Source organism: Panthera onca, chromosome C1, assembly GCF_046562875.1.
Source record: "Panthera onca isolate mPanOnc1 chromosome C1, mPanOnc1 haplotype 2, whole genome shotgun sequence".
NCBI lineage: Eukaryota > Metazoa > Chordata > Mammalia > Carnivora > Felidae > Panthera > Panthera onca.
Window position 1 is genome coordinate 142,445,461 of NC_138346.1, and position 15,816 is coordinate 142,461,276.

Genomic DNA, 15,816 nt, shown 5'->3' on the forward strand with positions numbered 1-15,816 from the left:
TTAGGGCATGGACTCTTGAGTCAGTTCAAATCCCAGCTATTATACTTATAAAGCTACATGACCATGAGAAAAATTATTTAACCCATCCGTGCCTGTTTTCTATAAAATACAGTGATAAATACTGGCACCTTCCTAATGAGAAACGATCACAATAGCTCTAGAGGCTCATTCTGCCTCCAATCTCCTGTCCTCTCAAACTTTTAGTAGCAGAAAAGGCAGCTGGATCAACAAATTTGAGCTAGCTTAAGAGAGGAACAGAAAGGTTCCCCCTCTCTAACAAGGCTACTCCATCTACAAATAAGTTTCCATTAGTGCCCAGCTACATAAATATTCCCTATCTCAGCCCAATAATAAATATGTAGACTCTTATGGAGGCAGGGTTCCTTTCCACTGGAACTTTGAACACAGTATATGCAGACTATGCCTAAGCTGTGTAGGACCAGAGAGTTTGAGGGATTGTGTGCCCTCTACTACTGCCCTCTCTGTAAACTTTTCCTCAATAAACTATCCTACATCTATCTCATGTGGTACTACAGTATTGTGTTGCATGACCTCCTTGAAAGATATTTCCTCATAGATTGTTGCTATCCTTTTTCTTCTTTACAAATATAATAATACTTGTAAAATGTCTACAACATTGCCTGGCATATGCATAATAGTATGTATTATGTAAAGATCAGCTATTTGTTTCTAAAAGGAGAATCAGGAAAGACTGGCAGTGTTCTGGAGTCAAAGAGATAACAATACAAAATATCAAAATAAAGAATGAAAATAGGACACTGGGTATGGCAACAGAGTAGTAAAAGTCAGATTGTATTAGTTTAAGGATTGGGTTGGAAGTAAAGAGTAAAACAGTGAATACAAACTATTTTTTCTAAGAAATGTGGTGGCAAAAAAAAGATAAAGTACATTGGTTAGCACTTTTTTTGCTTGCAAGCGACAAAAATCCAATTTGAACTAGCTTTATAAAAGGGCTTACTATAAGAATATTTTGATGTCTCAATAATGTGGCTGAGTCTCAAAATCATGTGAAACCAAGATCTTCAGTTATTCTTTTTCTTGTTCCTTTTGGTAGGTTTGTTTCATTTTTCCTCCTCTTTTCTCCAGACTAGTTGCATTGCTGCTTTGGCCCACGTGGTAGGAAAGATGGCTATAAAGAGCTCGGGAGTCTTGTATTTTATCGTTCAGGCATGCAGTGGAATTTGTTTGCAGTTTCAGCTTCAAAATTCTTTTTTTTTTTTAATTTTATTTATTTTGAGAGAGAGGGAGAGAGACAGACAGACAGATAGGCAGACAGACAATGAACAGGGGAGGGGCAGAGAGAGAAAGGGAGACAGAGACTCCCAAGCAGGCTCTGCACTGTCAGAGCAAAGCCCACTGTGGGGCATGATCTCACCAAGTGTGAGATCATGACCTGAGACGAAATCAAGATTCAGAGGCTTAACCAAATGAGCCACCTAGGCGTTCCTCAGCTTCAAAATTCTTAAGGAAGGACCCTGACCCTGCTTAAACTAAGTAGCCAGGGATGAATGAATCAACAGTATCCAGGGATACATAAAGGAAATTGAGGGAGATTGGACCTGATGATCTCCTATGAAATAAGTGGCTAACTTATTTCTTTAGAGTATAGGAGATGTAGTAAAGGGGGTAGTTGAAAATATAAATATTAATATACCTGTCAAGACGAAGAGGAAGGAAGGTAGGAGGAAAAGGTTAAAGTTTGTCAAAAATAAGAGTCCAGCTCAGACTGGAAACTAAATTAATGAAGGTGTCAGATGTACAACGTGACTACACAGTAATGCTCACTAGTCCATGAACAAGAGTTCATAAGGCACATGGTAGAAACTTGGGGGAAAGGGAAATAAGGGTGCTGGCTAAAAAGACTGAATTAGTAATTTAACTCTTAGAGTCAAATCACTAGTAGGTAGAAGTAACAAGATAAACTTTATTCGATTCCTGACAATTACAAATTCTCAATTAGTGTTATTCAAGTGGTACTGTCAACGTTAATGGCTTTAATGTTTACCTGTTAGAATGTGTCCTTAGAAAAGAATATGGGTTAATTTTTTCTAACATTCTAAGGATAAAAATATTTGGTCTAATCTTGAGAGGTTTTTAAATTTGAGGGTTTAAATATGTCATCTTAATTTTGCTCCATTATTTTTATTCTACCATAAAGCTGGCCGTGTATAAATAGGGTCACTAACCCCAACTCCATCTCACGAGACTTAGAAAATCAGTTTATTTGGAACACATTCTTGTGTCATTATGTTAAATAATTCCACTTGTAAAACAGGAATAATAATAGTATATACCTCATAAAATAAGATTATGTGAATTTAACGAGTTGACAAATAGAAAGTGCCTAGAATAGTGACTAATAAATGGCAAATACTCAACAAAAGCCAGTCTTATTAGTACAATTATGAACCTGTGGCAGAAGGACTTTTTAATTCATATTACTTATTTGGAAAATAAAGTTGATTAAGTGTCCAACTCTTGATCTCAGGGTCATTGATCTCAGGTCTTGATCTCAGGGTCATTAGTTCAAGCCCCACACTGGGCTCCACCCTGGATGTGGAGCCTATTAAATAAACAAATAAATAAATAAAACAAAAATAAAGTATTACTAGAACAATAAGCAAATAATATGGTAATCTAAATTGAAAATATAAATGACTTAATGTCCTTATTAAGCATTTTAGCAGTGATTTTTACATAAAAAACAAAGACAAGGAAAGTAGCAAGTTTAAACCAAAAATGAGTAATGAATTAACTTCCGCAAAAAGAAAAAGCTTTCGAAGAACTTTCTTTAAATATACTGAAATATAAATTTATTCAAAAGCAATAAAATAACAGCTTCTATGAAGTATGAGCTACATGTAATAAATACAGTACCAAAAATCTCATTTTTCATCATATCAACATCTTCTTTTAATTACAACTTTTCTCCCTGGAATATTAAAAAAAAAAAGATTAGTTTTTGAAATATTCTTATATTAATTTAGTATTAATGTCCACTATAATAATCAGGAACATAATTTAAAGCAAGAGTGGGAAATGCTTACTCAATTAAACATGAATCAGAAAAAGTAAAAAATGGACCACATGAAATGTAAAAAGCAAATAATTCTGGTTGGGGGGGCATTGGGAGGGAGTGCAAAGTTTAAATTGATTTAAAAAACAAAACAGAGGACACAATAAAAATAAAATATTTAGACACTGGTGTCACATTATGGTTTGAGGGCACAGTAAGGAAGATAGAGGAAGGGCTGCATGAAAAAAGTCAGTGAAAAAGAGGGAAGAGAAAAAAAAGCAAAAAAGGAAAATGACAAGAGAAATATTTGCATCAAAAAAGAGCACAACATACAGAAGTAGAAAAATACTGGGAAAAGGCCCAGAAGATTCTAAAAATACAAGTCAAATACTCTTGTCACACCTTGGTCTTTACTTAGGCCAGGGATTTGAAAATGTTATTACGTCTCTGGTATTGCCTGTAATCTTGCTTCACCTTGCTTTTATCCATCCCTGTTTTCCCGATAGCTGACTTTCTCAATTTTTGTTTTTCATCTTATTGCATGGCATATGGACCATATTTGCAAATGACTTTTCCTTTTTGGAAATAAGATGATTATAAACAATACTTCTTACAACTTCATAATAAGCTGTGAATTACCTAATTAATCAGTATTCACAGCACAGTATTCCACTGTTCAGATCTAAAACAGGAGTTTTTAACTTGGTATCTGTGAACTCCTTGATAATATGTTCAAAATTTTGTGTATGTGTAATTTTTTGTGTGACTTATGAAGGTTTTGTCACCAGAAAACTGCTGTGCTAGAGGCTTTATGGTGAATGAACTGCCAACATAGTTAACTGTTAGGAAAATCAGTATTTGGGCTATAACATAAGTAAAAGAGATAACTAACACTTATTAAGTACTTCTCACATAGTCATTTCTAGTTTTTTTCTGCTGTATCAATGGACTTTAAAACTGCACTCTCTGGAGCACAGCTGGATTAAGGCCAACTGATGCCCTCAACACAACCCAACAATGATGCCCCCTCTCACCTTTTTATTGCTTAGAATAAAGAGCTTAAGGATTCTTCACACAAATCAGAGCATGACTTAAATGCCAGCTGGTGTTACTCTCTACAAAAGCGAAACTCACACCATAAGTCAGAAACAAATGTAATTTCTTGATGACACCTTCAAACCAAATTTAAACCTAAGGCACTCACTATACCAAAGAAAAAGATAGTTTAACAGTGCACACACATTAAACTGCAACATGGCAGATAAAGACAATTACAAAACAATCTACTACACTCAAGTGTGGCAGTGAAAGAGTTAAGTGCATGATAGCTAGGGCAAAACACTGTGGTACTCCCTTTCCCTTGGTGCCCTAATCTCAGGCTTATGTTCCTTAAAGATTAATCCAGGCCTGCTCTGAACTCTTTGCATAAGCAGACATGTAAGAGGGTGAGCAAGTAACTGGGCAAAGGTCAGCCACAATCCACTTTTAATCAGATAAATTAGCTTTGTATCTGATTGACATATTTGGGTTTCTTTATAACATTCTGTTTAACAGTTTCGTTGGCTTAAAAAAAGGTTAAAATTTCTGCTTTTATACCAGAGACAAATGCAGTGTTCTACTTTAGTGTGGGTGAGGTGAGCTAAGGACAAGAAATAGCCTGTAGATCAAGGTTCTACAACCCAATTTAAAATATGTCAAGTTTTACAAATTTTACACTTATTAATGCAATGTACATGTAAATGATCATGAAGTTAGACAATAAAACCATAGTAAGTCAAAGTTTCTTTCAATAGTAGCAGTCCTTGCTCTGAATTTTCTCACCTTCCATTAAAAGAAAAAAAAAAAAGGAGTCCCTACAGAGAAAGTATTGGGAAGATGTCTTCAGGTATCTTTCCCTTAAGTTTAAGGTATAACGACAAGTGATGGCCATCTAAGAACTGAGTAAAACCCACAGATGAGCATTTGTCAAGCATTTGTCCCAGCATGGGTCCCACAGAAGTACAGAATAGAGTTCTGAGCAACCCAAAGAACCAGCCCCTTCTTTTCAAGACAAAATTAAACCAACACAGGTAATGCAATTGAGTCTCATGAGCTATGAGGCCCAGGTGAGATTATGTTAAGGCTACCGACTATGGTTAATGCATTTAAAACTCAGTAGAGCATCACTAGCAATGAACAAAGCTATAATGTGAACAGAATTTAACTTTGTCTGGATTTTCTTAAAAAACTGGCTATAGTATTTTGCATATTTTATTTTATTAGTATTTTGCATGTTTTAATTTGGCTCTGAGCTTCCATTAAAACAGAATAGGCAAAATGAATTATTCAAAGGCATCTATTTATTCCAATGACCTGTAGACTAAGATATTCTATCAATCAGTTGTGTAGTAACTTTTAAGTCCTAACCTCTTAATCTCTAATTTACTAAGCAGTTGCAAGACCAAACTATGTAATTAAACAGTACTGAAGACAATAGAAACACAACTATGAAATTAGTATATCAACAGTGGTTAAGAACAAAGCCTCATCTATATAATGGGGATAATAATAGTACCCCCTAGCACCTAGCCACCAATTGGGTGGCTCAACTGATTAAGAGTCAGATTCTTGATTTTGGCTCAGCTGATGATCTCACAGTTCTGGAGTTTGAGCCCCATGTCCAGCATTGGGTTCCACACTGACAGTGTGGAGCCTGCTTGGGATTTTCTCTCTCCCTCTCTGCCCGTTCCCCCACTCTCTCTCTCAAAAATAAATAAATTTTTTTAAAAAATTAAAAAAATAATAGTACCCCCTACAATAGAAGAAGTGTTTGGTACTATTTGGGTAATAATAGTACCAATCAATAAAGATTAAATGAGCCAATTTATGTAAAGCAAATAGTACCTGCATATAGTACTAATGCTTGTGTATTACTATGATTACAATTTGTCACTGTACTAATCAAGTTTATTCTAAATAAATCAAGGTCTATTTGACCAGAAATAGACTGTTGCACATCTAGGACTCGAAGGGCCACTGGAGTGGAGCAGAGTTCTTAAAAAAGGAAGCAGTGTTTCCCACTAGGGAACATTATGAAAACTCATGACAGTTCTTTTTGGTTGTCACTATGATGGGAAGAAAGGGACATCGTCTTGCTGGCATGTAATAAGGACAAAAGATGCCAGATATACTTACTTGCAGGGCCATTTCAACCAACAAAACCATCTGCCTGGTAATCCTGCTAGACTTCCCTAGTCCATTTATATTTTCCCATTCTCCAAGATAATTATTTCATATACCTTTCCTGTTCTTAAACCTCCAATACCTTACCCTGCCATAACTCATAACCTCACTAAGAAAACCTTCACTAAGAAAATACAGGCAATCAATCAATAAAGAAATTGCTCCCTTCTCACCAAATCTTTCCATGTGTTTCTGTACGCATATATTTTGCTTTCTTTCCCACTACAGTGGATGAACTCTTATCCAAGGCCAATTCTTCTCTGCTGGAGTCTATCTCCTTCAGCCTACCTTAAAAATTTTACTCCTTCCACTCTGTGTCTTGAATTATCAGCTTCCCTGTCTACCAGATCATTCCCACCAGTCAAATGCTGTTTATCTCATATTCTAAAAGCAAACAAAACAAAAAACTCTTTCTTGACTATTTCCCTCATTTCTCTACATCAAAAGAGTTGCCTGTTTTTGGTGTTTGCATTTCTTCTCCTATTCTCCGCTGATCACACTCTAATCAGGCTTTATCCCCACTATTACCATGAAGCTGTTCTCATAAATGTCATCAACAGCCTGCATTTTACCAAATATATCAACTATTATTCCTCACTTTATTTAGCAATGTTTGATATCAGTCTCTTTTCTGAAACATGTGATGTTATGTTTTCCTTATTTTTTCTCCTGTCTCACTGTTTAAATCTCAGCTTTATTGGATACTCAACTTCTTGAATGCTAAAAGTAACTTAGCTTTACTAAATTAGGCTTAATTTCGGGGCTTCTTTTTTCTACTCCCACTCATTCCCTTGACTTAACAAGCATTATGGCTTTAACAACCATCTACATGCTGAGCTAAAAATTTAACTTTAGTCTCATTAGCCCAATCATTCATTTGTCACCTTCAGTTCGACATCTAATAGAAACCTCAAATTTAATATATCTAAAGTCAAACTTTTGATCTAAGAGGTTTCCAAATCTGCTCATCAACTAGTATTCGCCAACTCAGTGAAAGCTCACTTACTCTGGCCAAAATCTTTGCAGTCTTCTGGACTCTTATTTCACTCAAAACCTACATTAAATCCTGTTGGCTCTACCTTCAGAATATATCCAGATATGGAACCATTCGCAACACTTCCACATCTATCCTCCTGCCTACCCCAAATTGTCTCTTGCCTGGATTATTACAAGATCCACCTATACAAGATCCACCTACAGATACAAGACTATCCGCCTAGATAGTCTCTGCTCTTGTTCCTTTATCATCCATTCTTCATAAAACAGCCAGAGTGACCCTTTAAAAACATAAATCAAATAACTGCCATTTCCCTATGCAGAACCCTCCAATGGTTTCCCATCACACTTCAAATAAAATCCAAAGTTCTTGCAGGAGCTACAAGACTATTAGAGCACCCTCACCCCCCACCTTACAACCCAACCCCTAACTAACATCATCTATCTCCTACTACTTTCCCTTTTGTTTACACCAAACCAGCAATATCCCTCCTAGCTGGTTTTTGTACATGCCAGACACGCTACCACCTCAGGACTTTAGTACCTGCTGTTCCCTTTCCTCCACTGCCCTTCCTCCAGATATTGGGATTTCTTACTTCCTACTTATTATAGGACTCTGATTAAATGTCACTTAAAAAAAAAAAAAAAGCTTATTTATTTTGAGAGAGCGAGTGAGCACGCAAGCGGGGAAGGGACAGAGGAGAGGGAGAGAATCCCAGGTAGGCTCCACGCCATCAACACAGAAGCCGTAGTGGGGCTCAAATTCACGAACTGTGAGATCATGACCTGAGCCGAAATTAAGAGGTGGATGCTTAATCAACTGAGCCACCCAGGCGCCCCCAAATGTCACCTTCTTGAGAGGCCTTCCCTGACCACCTTATCTAAAACAGTACTCCCATCACATTGTATGCTCTTATTTCCACCTAGCATTAGAGCATGTATCTATTTACTTGTTTACTGAAAGTTTCCCCACAAAAATGTAAACTCTGTTTGGACAGGGTCTTGGACAGTTTTGCTTATTTCTATAATTCCAGTGCCTGGTATATAATAGATGCTCAATAAATAATCAAATGGCTGAATAAAGGATATAAAGTAAACACAAATGTAGTTTTAAAAGGCTAGACGAAAACTAATTTCATCAGGCATTATACACAATTGCCTTGTTTACTATACCATCTGACTTGCTATATACTTGAGGTTTCATGTGAAAATTTTATTTTACCAATAAGAATATTATTTATATCGCTTTCTGCTTATAAGTAGTAAATTAAGCTCCTTTCAAAGTAGAGAAATGAAAAGAAGCTCTAATAGTTTTTGTCTTAGATCCATTCTAAAAATGCTTAAAAAAATTTTTAGGCCACCAATTCTATTTTGAAAGTGAAGCCAATGGGCATTTGAAAAAAGCTGGATTTCTCTGGAAGAGATTCTTTATTTCTATATGCAAGTTATAGATCAAATGCTTATAAAAATTTTGAGTGTCTGCAGGGTCTGTGTAGTAGGGATATAATTACCTATTCAGTATGATATACACAGAATAATGGAAGTAGATAAATTATGTAAATGAGATACTCTGCCACTGTGGAAGTCTATGACTAAAACAAAGGTCCCCTTAATAATTTTTACTAGAATGTTTCCAGAAGTCTAGAAACACAACTAATTTTGGAACTCCAAAAACATTTTCTAGTATTGCTGACCCTTGAATAACATGGGCTGACCTTTGAATAACACAGGTTTGAAATGCATAGGTCCACTTATATGGCTAATTTTTTTCAATAAATATATTGAAAAATTTTTTGGAGACATGCAACAATTTGAAAAAAACTTATGGAAGAGCCTCACAGCCTAGAAATATCAAAAAATTAAGAGAAAGGTATGTCATAAATGCATAAAACATATGAAGACACTAGTCTATTTTTCATTTACTACCATAACATACACACAAATCTATTATAAAAAGTTAAGGTTTATCAAAACGTATGCACACACAGATTGTATATGGTGCCAGCTGCCGTTGAAATGTAAACAAATGTAAAGATGTGGTATTAAATAACTGTATAAAATTAAATGTAGTACTGTAATAATTTCGTAGCCACCACCTGTGGCTATTGTGGTGAGTTCAAGTGTTGTATTGCTTAAAACACTGTGTGACGTTTATCATCTCCATGTGAGCAGTTCATCTCTCCACTAAATTGTGTATCACAATAAAAAAGTGACCTCTTGCAGTTCTCACATATTTTTCATGGTGTTTAGTGCAATACCATACACTTTGAATAACATCACGGAACCCATATGAGGTGCAGCTAGTGATGTTGGAAGAGCTCCCAAGAAGCAGAGAAAAGTCATGACATTACAAGATAAAATTGAACTGCTTGGTATGCACTGGAGACTAAAGTCTGCAGCTGTGGCTGCCTGCCATTTCAAGATAAATGAATCCAGTGTAAGGACCATTGTGAAAAAAGAAAAGGAAATTTGTGAAACCATAGCTGCAGTTACGCTAGCAGGTATGAAAACCTTGTACTTTTTATCTTGTGTTTTTGAAAATGCAACTTTTATTTGAGTGTAAGATTGCTCTAAGAAAGACATGCCTATAGACTCTACTATGATTTGAGAAAAAGCAAAGTCATTATATGACAACATAGGACAAAGGAAAGATAAGGATCTAAAGCTGGAGAATTTAATGTCAGCAAAGGATGGTTTGTTAATTTTAGAAATAGGTTTTGCTGAAAAAATGTTGAGGTACAGCCACAGCAATTTCTTACTTGACACATCTCCAAAGGCAAGAGAATTAAAAGCAAAAAAGAACTATTGAAACCTCACCAAGATAAAAAGCATCTGCGCTGCAAAGGAAACAATCAACAAAACTAAAAGGCAACCGATGGAATGGGAAAAGATATTTGCAAATGACGTATCGGATAAAGGCCTAGTATCCAAAACCTATAAAGAACTCACCAAACTCCACACCCAAAAAAACCCAAATAATCCAGTGAAGAAATGGGCAGAAGACACGAATAGACACTTTTCTAAAGAAGACATCTAGATGGCCCAAAGACGCATGAAAAGATGCTCAATGTCACTCCTCATCAGGGAAATACAAATCAAAACCACACTGAGATACCACCTCATGCTGGTCAGAGTGGCTAAAATGAACAACTCAGGAGACTATAGATGCTGGAGAGGATGTGGAGAAAAGGGAACCCTCTTGCACTGTTGGTGGGAATGCCAACTGGTGCAGCAGCTCTGGAAAACTGTGGAGGTTCCCCCAAAAATTAAAAATAGAACTACCCTATGACCCAGTAATAGGACTGCTAGGAATTTGCCCAAGGGATACAGGAGTGCTGATGCATAGGGGCACTTGTACCCCAATGTTTATAGCAGTGCTTTCAACAATAGCCAAATTATGGAAAGAGCCCAAATGTCCATCAACTGACGAATGGATAAAGAAGATGTGTTTTATATATACAATGGACTACTGCTTAGAAATGAGAAAGAATGAAATCTGGCCATTTGCAGCAATGTGGATGGAACTGGAGGGTATTATGCTAAGTGAAATAAGTCAGGCAGAGAAAGATACCATATGTTTTCACTCATATGTGGATCTTGGGAAACAACAGAAGACCATGGCAGAGGGGAAGGGGGGGAAGAAAAAGTTACAGAAAGGGAGGGAGGCAGGCAAACCATAAGAGATTCTTGGATACTGAGAACAAACTGAGGGTTGATGGGGGGTTGGGGGAGAGGGGAAAGTGGGTGATGGGCATTGAGGAGGGCACTTGTTGGGATGAGCACTGGGTGTTGTATGGAAACCAACTTGACAAATTATATTAAAAAATTTTTTTTAATTTGCAATTCAAGAAAATCCTAATTTAAACTCTATGGTAAACCTGTAACATCAACTATTAAAGAGTACATTGTTTAAAAAAAAAAATGTTGAGCTAACAGAGAAGCAGCTTCTGCTGACCAAGAAACAGCAGACAGTTCCCAGACACCATTACGAAAATCACTGAGGAGAAAGGGTATCTGCCTGAATGGGTTTTTAATACAGACAAAAATGCCTCCAAAGACATTTAGTTTTATGACCTAGACCTTCTAGGGTATGGACACTGAAATTAAAGCAAATGGTTGAAGAACAATTGGTATTGTCTAAAATATTTTGAAAGAAATGCAAAAGCAAAAAAAAAAAAAAAAAAAATCACCCAGAAATGCTGATGTATTTTCATGAAGTTACACGAAATGTGCCTGCCTCTCCTGCCTCCCCTTCCACCTCCTCCACCCCTCTGCCTCTGCCGTCCTTCAGACAGCAATAATAATAATGGCTGCATAGTTAATAAATCGAACTGTTGTGTATGTGTATTTTCATGTTAAATAATAATGTATGACAAGAACTGTGAGAGATGTTTCTGTGTCATCATCACCATCATCTAAGTACTGACCATGTAGAACATCATGTGCAAGATGTATATGGAAGTAGGCAAACTATCCTTACATAGGTATAAGGTAAGTAGTATTTAATATAAACTTAATAATGTGTTAGTTTTCTGTTTTATAACTTTGCTTTCAAATAACATTCCCATAGGGTGTGTCCCTCTCTCTAGTAAATGAAGAAGGTGCAGAGCAGCCCATCATCACAGGTAAGTAGTTTTTAAAAAAAATAGAACACTGTTTCCAACAGTATATAATGAATATGGCTAGAATGAAATTTTATAATGATTCATTAGTGTGGAGGCTAGGCTACCATAAAGCATTCATATTGCTTCTGCTTCCTTATCAATGTATGAATTATTAACCTATAAATAAAGATGAATTTTTTTCATATTATCTTTTCATTTTTTATATTTAGTGTTAGTTATACATATATAACACCAACAGTGTTTTGTATAAGACAATATTGATGTGGGTACTGACAGATAATTCATCTTGTAAAACATGATATAACTTACATTATCAGTAAATACAATACAGTACTATAAATGTATTTTCCCTTATGATTTTCTTAACATTTTCTCTAGCTTTATTGTATACATATAACATACAAAATATGTGTTAAACTGTTTAGGTTATGAGTAAGGCTTCCAGTAAACCAGCTATTACCAGTTAAGTTTGGGGGGAGTCAAAAGTTATATATGAATTTTTAGCTGCACTGGGGTGTCAGTGCCCCAACCCCTGCACTGTTCAAGGGTCAAGTTTATTCTAGAGTTCAAAATACTTTCCTAATATGAAATAGACTTAGTACTTTAATGAAATATAAAGATTATATTTAATCATATGTATAGGCTATTTTAATCAAAATTAATTTTCAATGCTAAATTTTCAACCCTACTTACAATGGAATTTTTTGAACTTTCAGTATTTACGTATCACTTAATGGCATGCTTCATTTAAATACATGGATTTTTTTTTACAAACAATAAAATGATATTCATTGGAGACAAATTATTATAACTTCTAATGAAAGACATACATACCTGAGGTATACCAGCACCTGTTTGCATAGAAGACTTTTTTAATAGTCTCACTTCTTTGTTTATATATCTTAGCATTCCACTAAGAGTACTGAAGTCATTACTTTCAGAACTATCATCTTCTATGTCATATGTGAGAGGTTTAAATGAGTCTGGCTGGGTATAAGTCAGATCCTTCTGGCTTTCTTCTAATGTTGACTGTTCTAATTGCATTTTTTTTAAGTCTTGTAGTAATTCTTCAGAAAGATCTTCATTACTACCAGTTTTGACACTAAGGTCACTGGCACTAATTGAGCGACGTAGTTTTCTACACTTGAAAAAAGCTGCATGAGAATGTTTAGCAAATTTTGGATCTTGAATGGCAGGCATAATTTCTGTTGCAGATGTAAGCAGGGCTGGTAGTAACTTGATGTCTTCTGCCCTTTCACGTCCAGAAATTTTGGCTTGTAATCTGGTTAATTCTGATTCCTGTAGAAAAATACGTACACAGTAGGTGTTCAATACATTTTTGTTAAATGAATAAATTACTTAAATGATCTCTAAGAATCTATGATTTTTTAAGTCAACCTTCTGCCCAGAACACAAATTCCTTTCATAACAAACCATGAGAGTTTTCCAAACTCTGTTTAAACCCTTCATTTTGGGAAAATTACCTATGCTCACTTGAAATATGTTAAAACTACACTAAGAAACTCCATGAAAACTAGATTTTCCTTATACAAATGTTATAGTAACAGTATAGGGAACAGACACACAGTAACAGGGAAAATATAAAGGAAAAGGAATCCAATTGTATCACTAAAGAAAGCAGCAAACTGTGAGAAGAGAGGGACAGAAAAGAACTACAATAACAAAATGGTGCTAAGTACATACTTATCAATAATTACTTTGAATGTAAATGGAATAAATGCTCCAATCAAAAGCCAGAGTGAAGACTGACACAGAATGGATAAAAAAGCAAGACCTATCCGTATAAGCTGCCTAAAAGATACTCATTTCAGACCAAACAACACATAAAGGTTGAAAGTGAAGGGAGGGAAAAGCATTTATAATGCAAATGTAAATGAAAAGAAAGCCAGGGGAGCAATACTTTTATGGGATAAAACAGACTGTAAAACAATGACCATAACAAGAGACAAACAAAGGACACTACATAATCATAAAGGAAACAATCCAACAAGAAGATATAACAACTGTAAGTATTTATGTACCCAATGTGATAGCACCCAAATCCATAAAGTAGTTACTAATAAGCATAAAGGTAGTAACTGATAGTAATATAGTAATAGTAAAAGACTTAAATTTTTTTTTTTAATATTTTATTTATTTTTGAAAGAGAGAGAGAAACAGTGCGAGTGGGGGAGGGGGCGGGGAGAGAGGGAGACAGAATCCAAAGCAGGATTCAGGCTCTGAGCTGGCAGCACAGAGCCCAAAATGGGGCTCGAACCCACAAATGGTGAGCTCATGACCTGAGCCGAAGTCAGACACTCAACCAACTGAGCCACCCAGGAACCCCAGTAGAGGACTTTAATACCCACTTACATCAATGGATAGATCATTCAAACAGAAAATCAACAAGGAAGCTAGTTTTGAATGATACAGTGGACCAGGTGGATCTAAGATATATTCAGAACATCCCATTCTAAAATAGGATACACAATTTTTTTTTAATTTTTTAATGTTTATTTATTTTTGAGAGAGAGAGACAGAGCATGAGTGGGGAGGGGCAGAGAGGAGACACAGAATCTAAAGCAGGCTCCAGGCTCTGAGCTGTCACTACAGAGCTTAATGTGGGGCTCGAACCCATGAACCATGAGATTATGACCTGAGCCGACATAGACACTTAACTGACTGAGCCACCCAGGTGCTCCAGGATGCATTCTTTTAGGTGCACAGGGAGCATTCTCCAGAATAGATCACATTAGGCCACAAAACAAGTCTCAAAAGATTGAAAATGACTGAAGTCATACCATGGATCTTTTCTGAACACAATGAAACTAGAAATCAAACCATAAGAAAATCTGGAAAGAACACAAATACATGGAGGTTAAATAACATGCTATTAAACAATGAATGGGGGAACCAAGAAATCCAGAAGAAATTCTAAAAAAATGGGGAAAAATGAAAACGAAAACACAGTGGTCCAAAATCTTTGGGATACAGCAAAAGCAGTTCTCAAAATGAAGTTATAGCAATAAGGGCTTACCTCAAGAAGCAAGAAAAATCTCAAATAAACAATCTGCTTACATCTAAAGGAGCTAGAAAAAAAAAAGAACAAAACCCAAAGCCAACAGAAGGAAGAAAATAATAAAAATTAAAACAGAAATAAATAGAAACAAAAAAAATTGGAAGTGATCAATGAAACAGGAGCTGGTTCTTTGAAAAGATCAACAAAATTGATAAACCTTTCAACAGACCAATAAAAAAAAAATTGAGAGGGAGAGAGAGGATTCAAATAAACAACATCAGAAATGAAAGAGAAGAAAGAACAGCTGACACCATAGAAATACAAAGGATTATAAGAGAATATTATGAAAAATCATATGCCAACAAACTGGACAACCTAGAAGAAATGGAGAACTTCCTAGAAACACATAACCTCCCAAAACTCAATCTATAAGAAATAGAAAATTTGAGCAGACTGATTACCAGTAATCCAATAACTCCAAAAGTCCAGGACAAGATGGCTTCACAGGTGAATTCCACCAAACATTTAAAGAAGAGTTAACACCTCTTCTTCTCAAACTATTCCAAAAAATACAAAAGGAAGGAAAACTTCCAAATTCATTCTATGAAGCCAGCACTACCCTGATACCAAAACCAGACAAAGACACTACAACAAAAGAGAAATAGAGGTCCATATCAATGATGAACTTAAGATGCAAAAATCCTCAACAAAATATTAAATACAAACTGAATCTAACAATACATTAAAAAAAAGCATTCACCACGATAAAGTTGGATTTATTCCAGGGATGCAAGGGTGGTTTGTTATTCACAAATCAATGTGATACATATCAACTCTAGAAAGGATAAGAACCATATGATCATTTCAAGAGACAAGGAAAAAGCATTTGACAAAGTACAACATCCATTCATGACAGA

At 35.6% G+C, this 15,816-nt stretch overlaps 1 protein-coding gene across 7 annotated transcripts in view; it reads right to left on the reverse strand.

Annotated features, from left to right (window-relative positions):
- Positions 1-2,789: 2,789 nt before the first annotated feature.
- The window catches only part of CCDC18 (coiled-coil domain containing 18), a 107,672-nt gene continuing 94,645 nt past the window's right edge, over positions 2,790-15,816 (reverse strand). For 6 of the 7 annotated variants that reach the window (XM_060623486.2, XM_060623488.2, XM_060623489.2 and 3 more), the window contains 2 exons: positions 12,715-13,179; positions 2,790-2,953 (listed from right to left, as the gene is read on the reverse strand). In XM_060623486.2, the coding sequence (XP_060479469.2) occupies positions 2,939-2,953; positions 12,715-13,179 (480 nt within the window). In that variant the 3' untranslated portion in view covers positions 2,790-2,938. The remainder of the gene's footprint in view (positions 2,954-12,714; positions 13,180-15,816) is intronic. The other variant, XM_060623491.2, reaches the window with a different exon arrangement.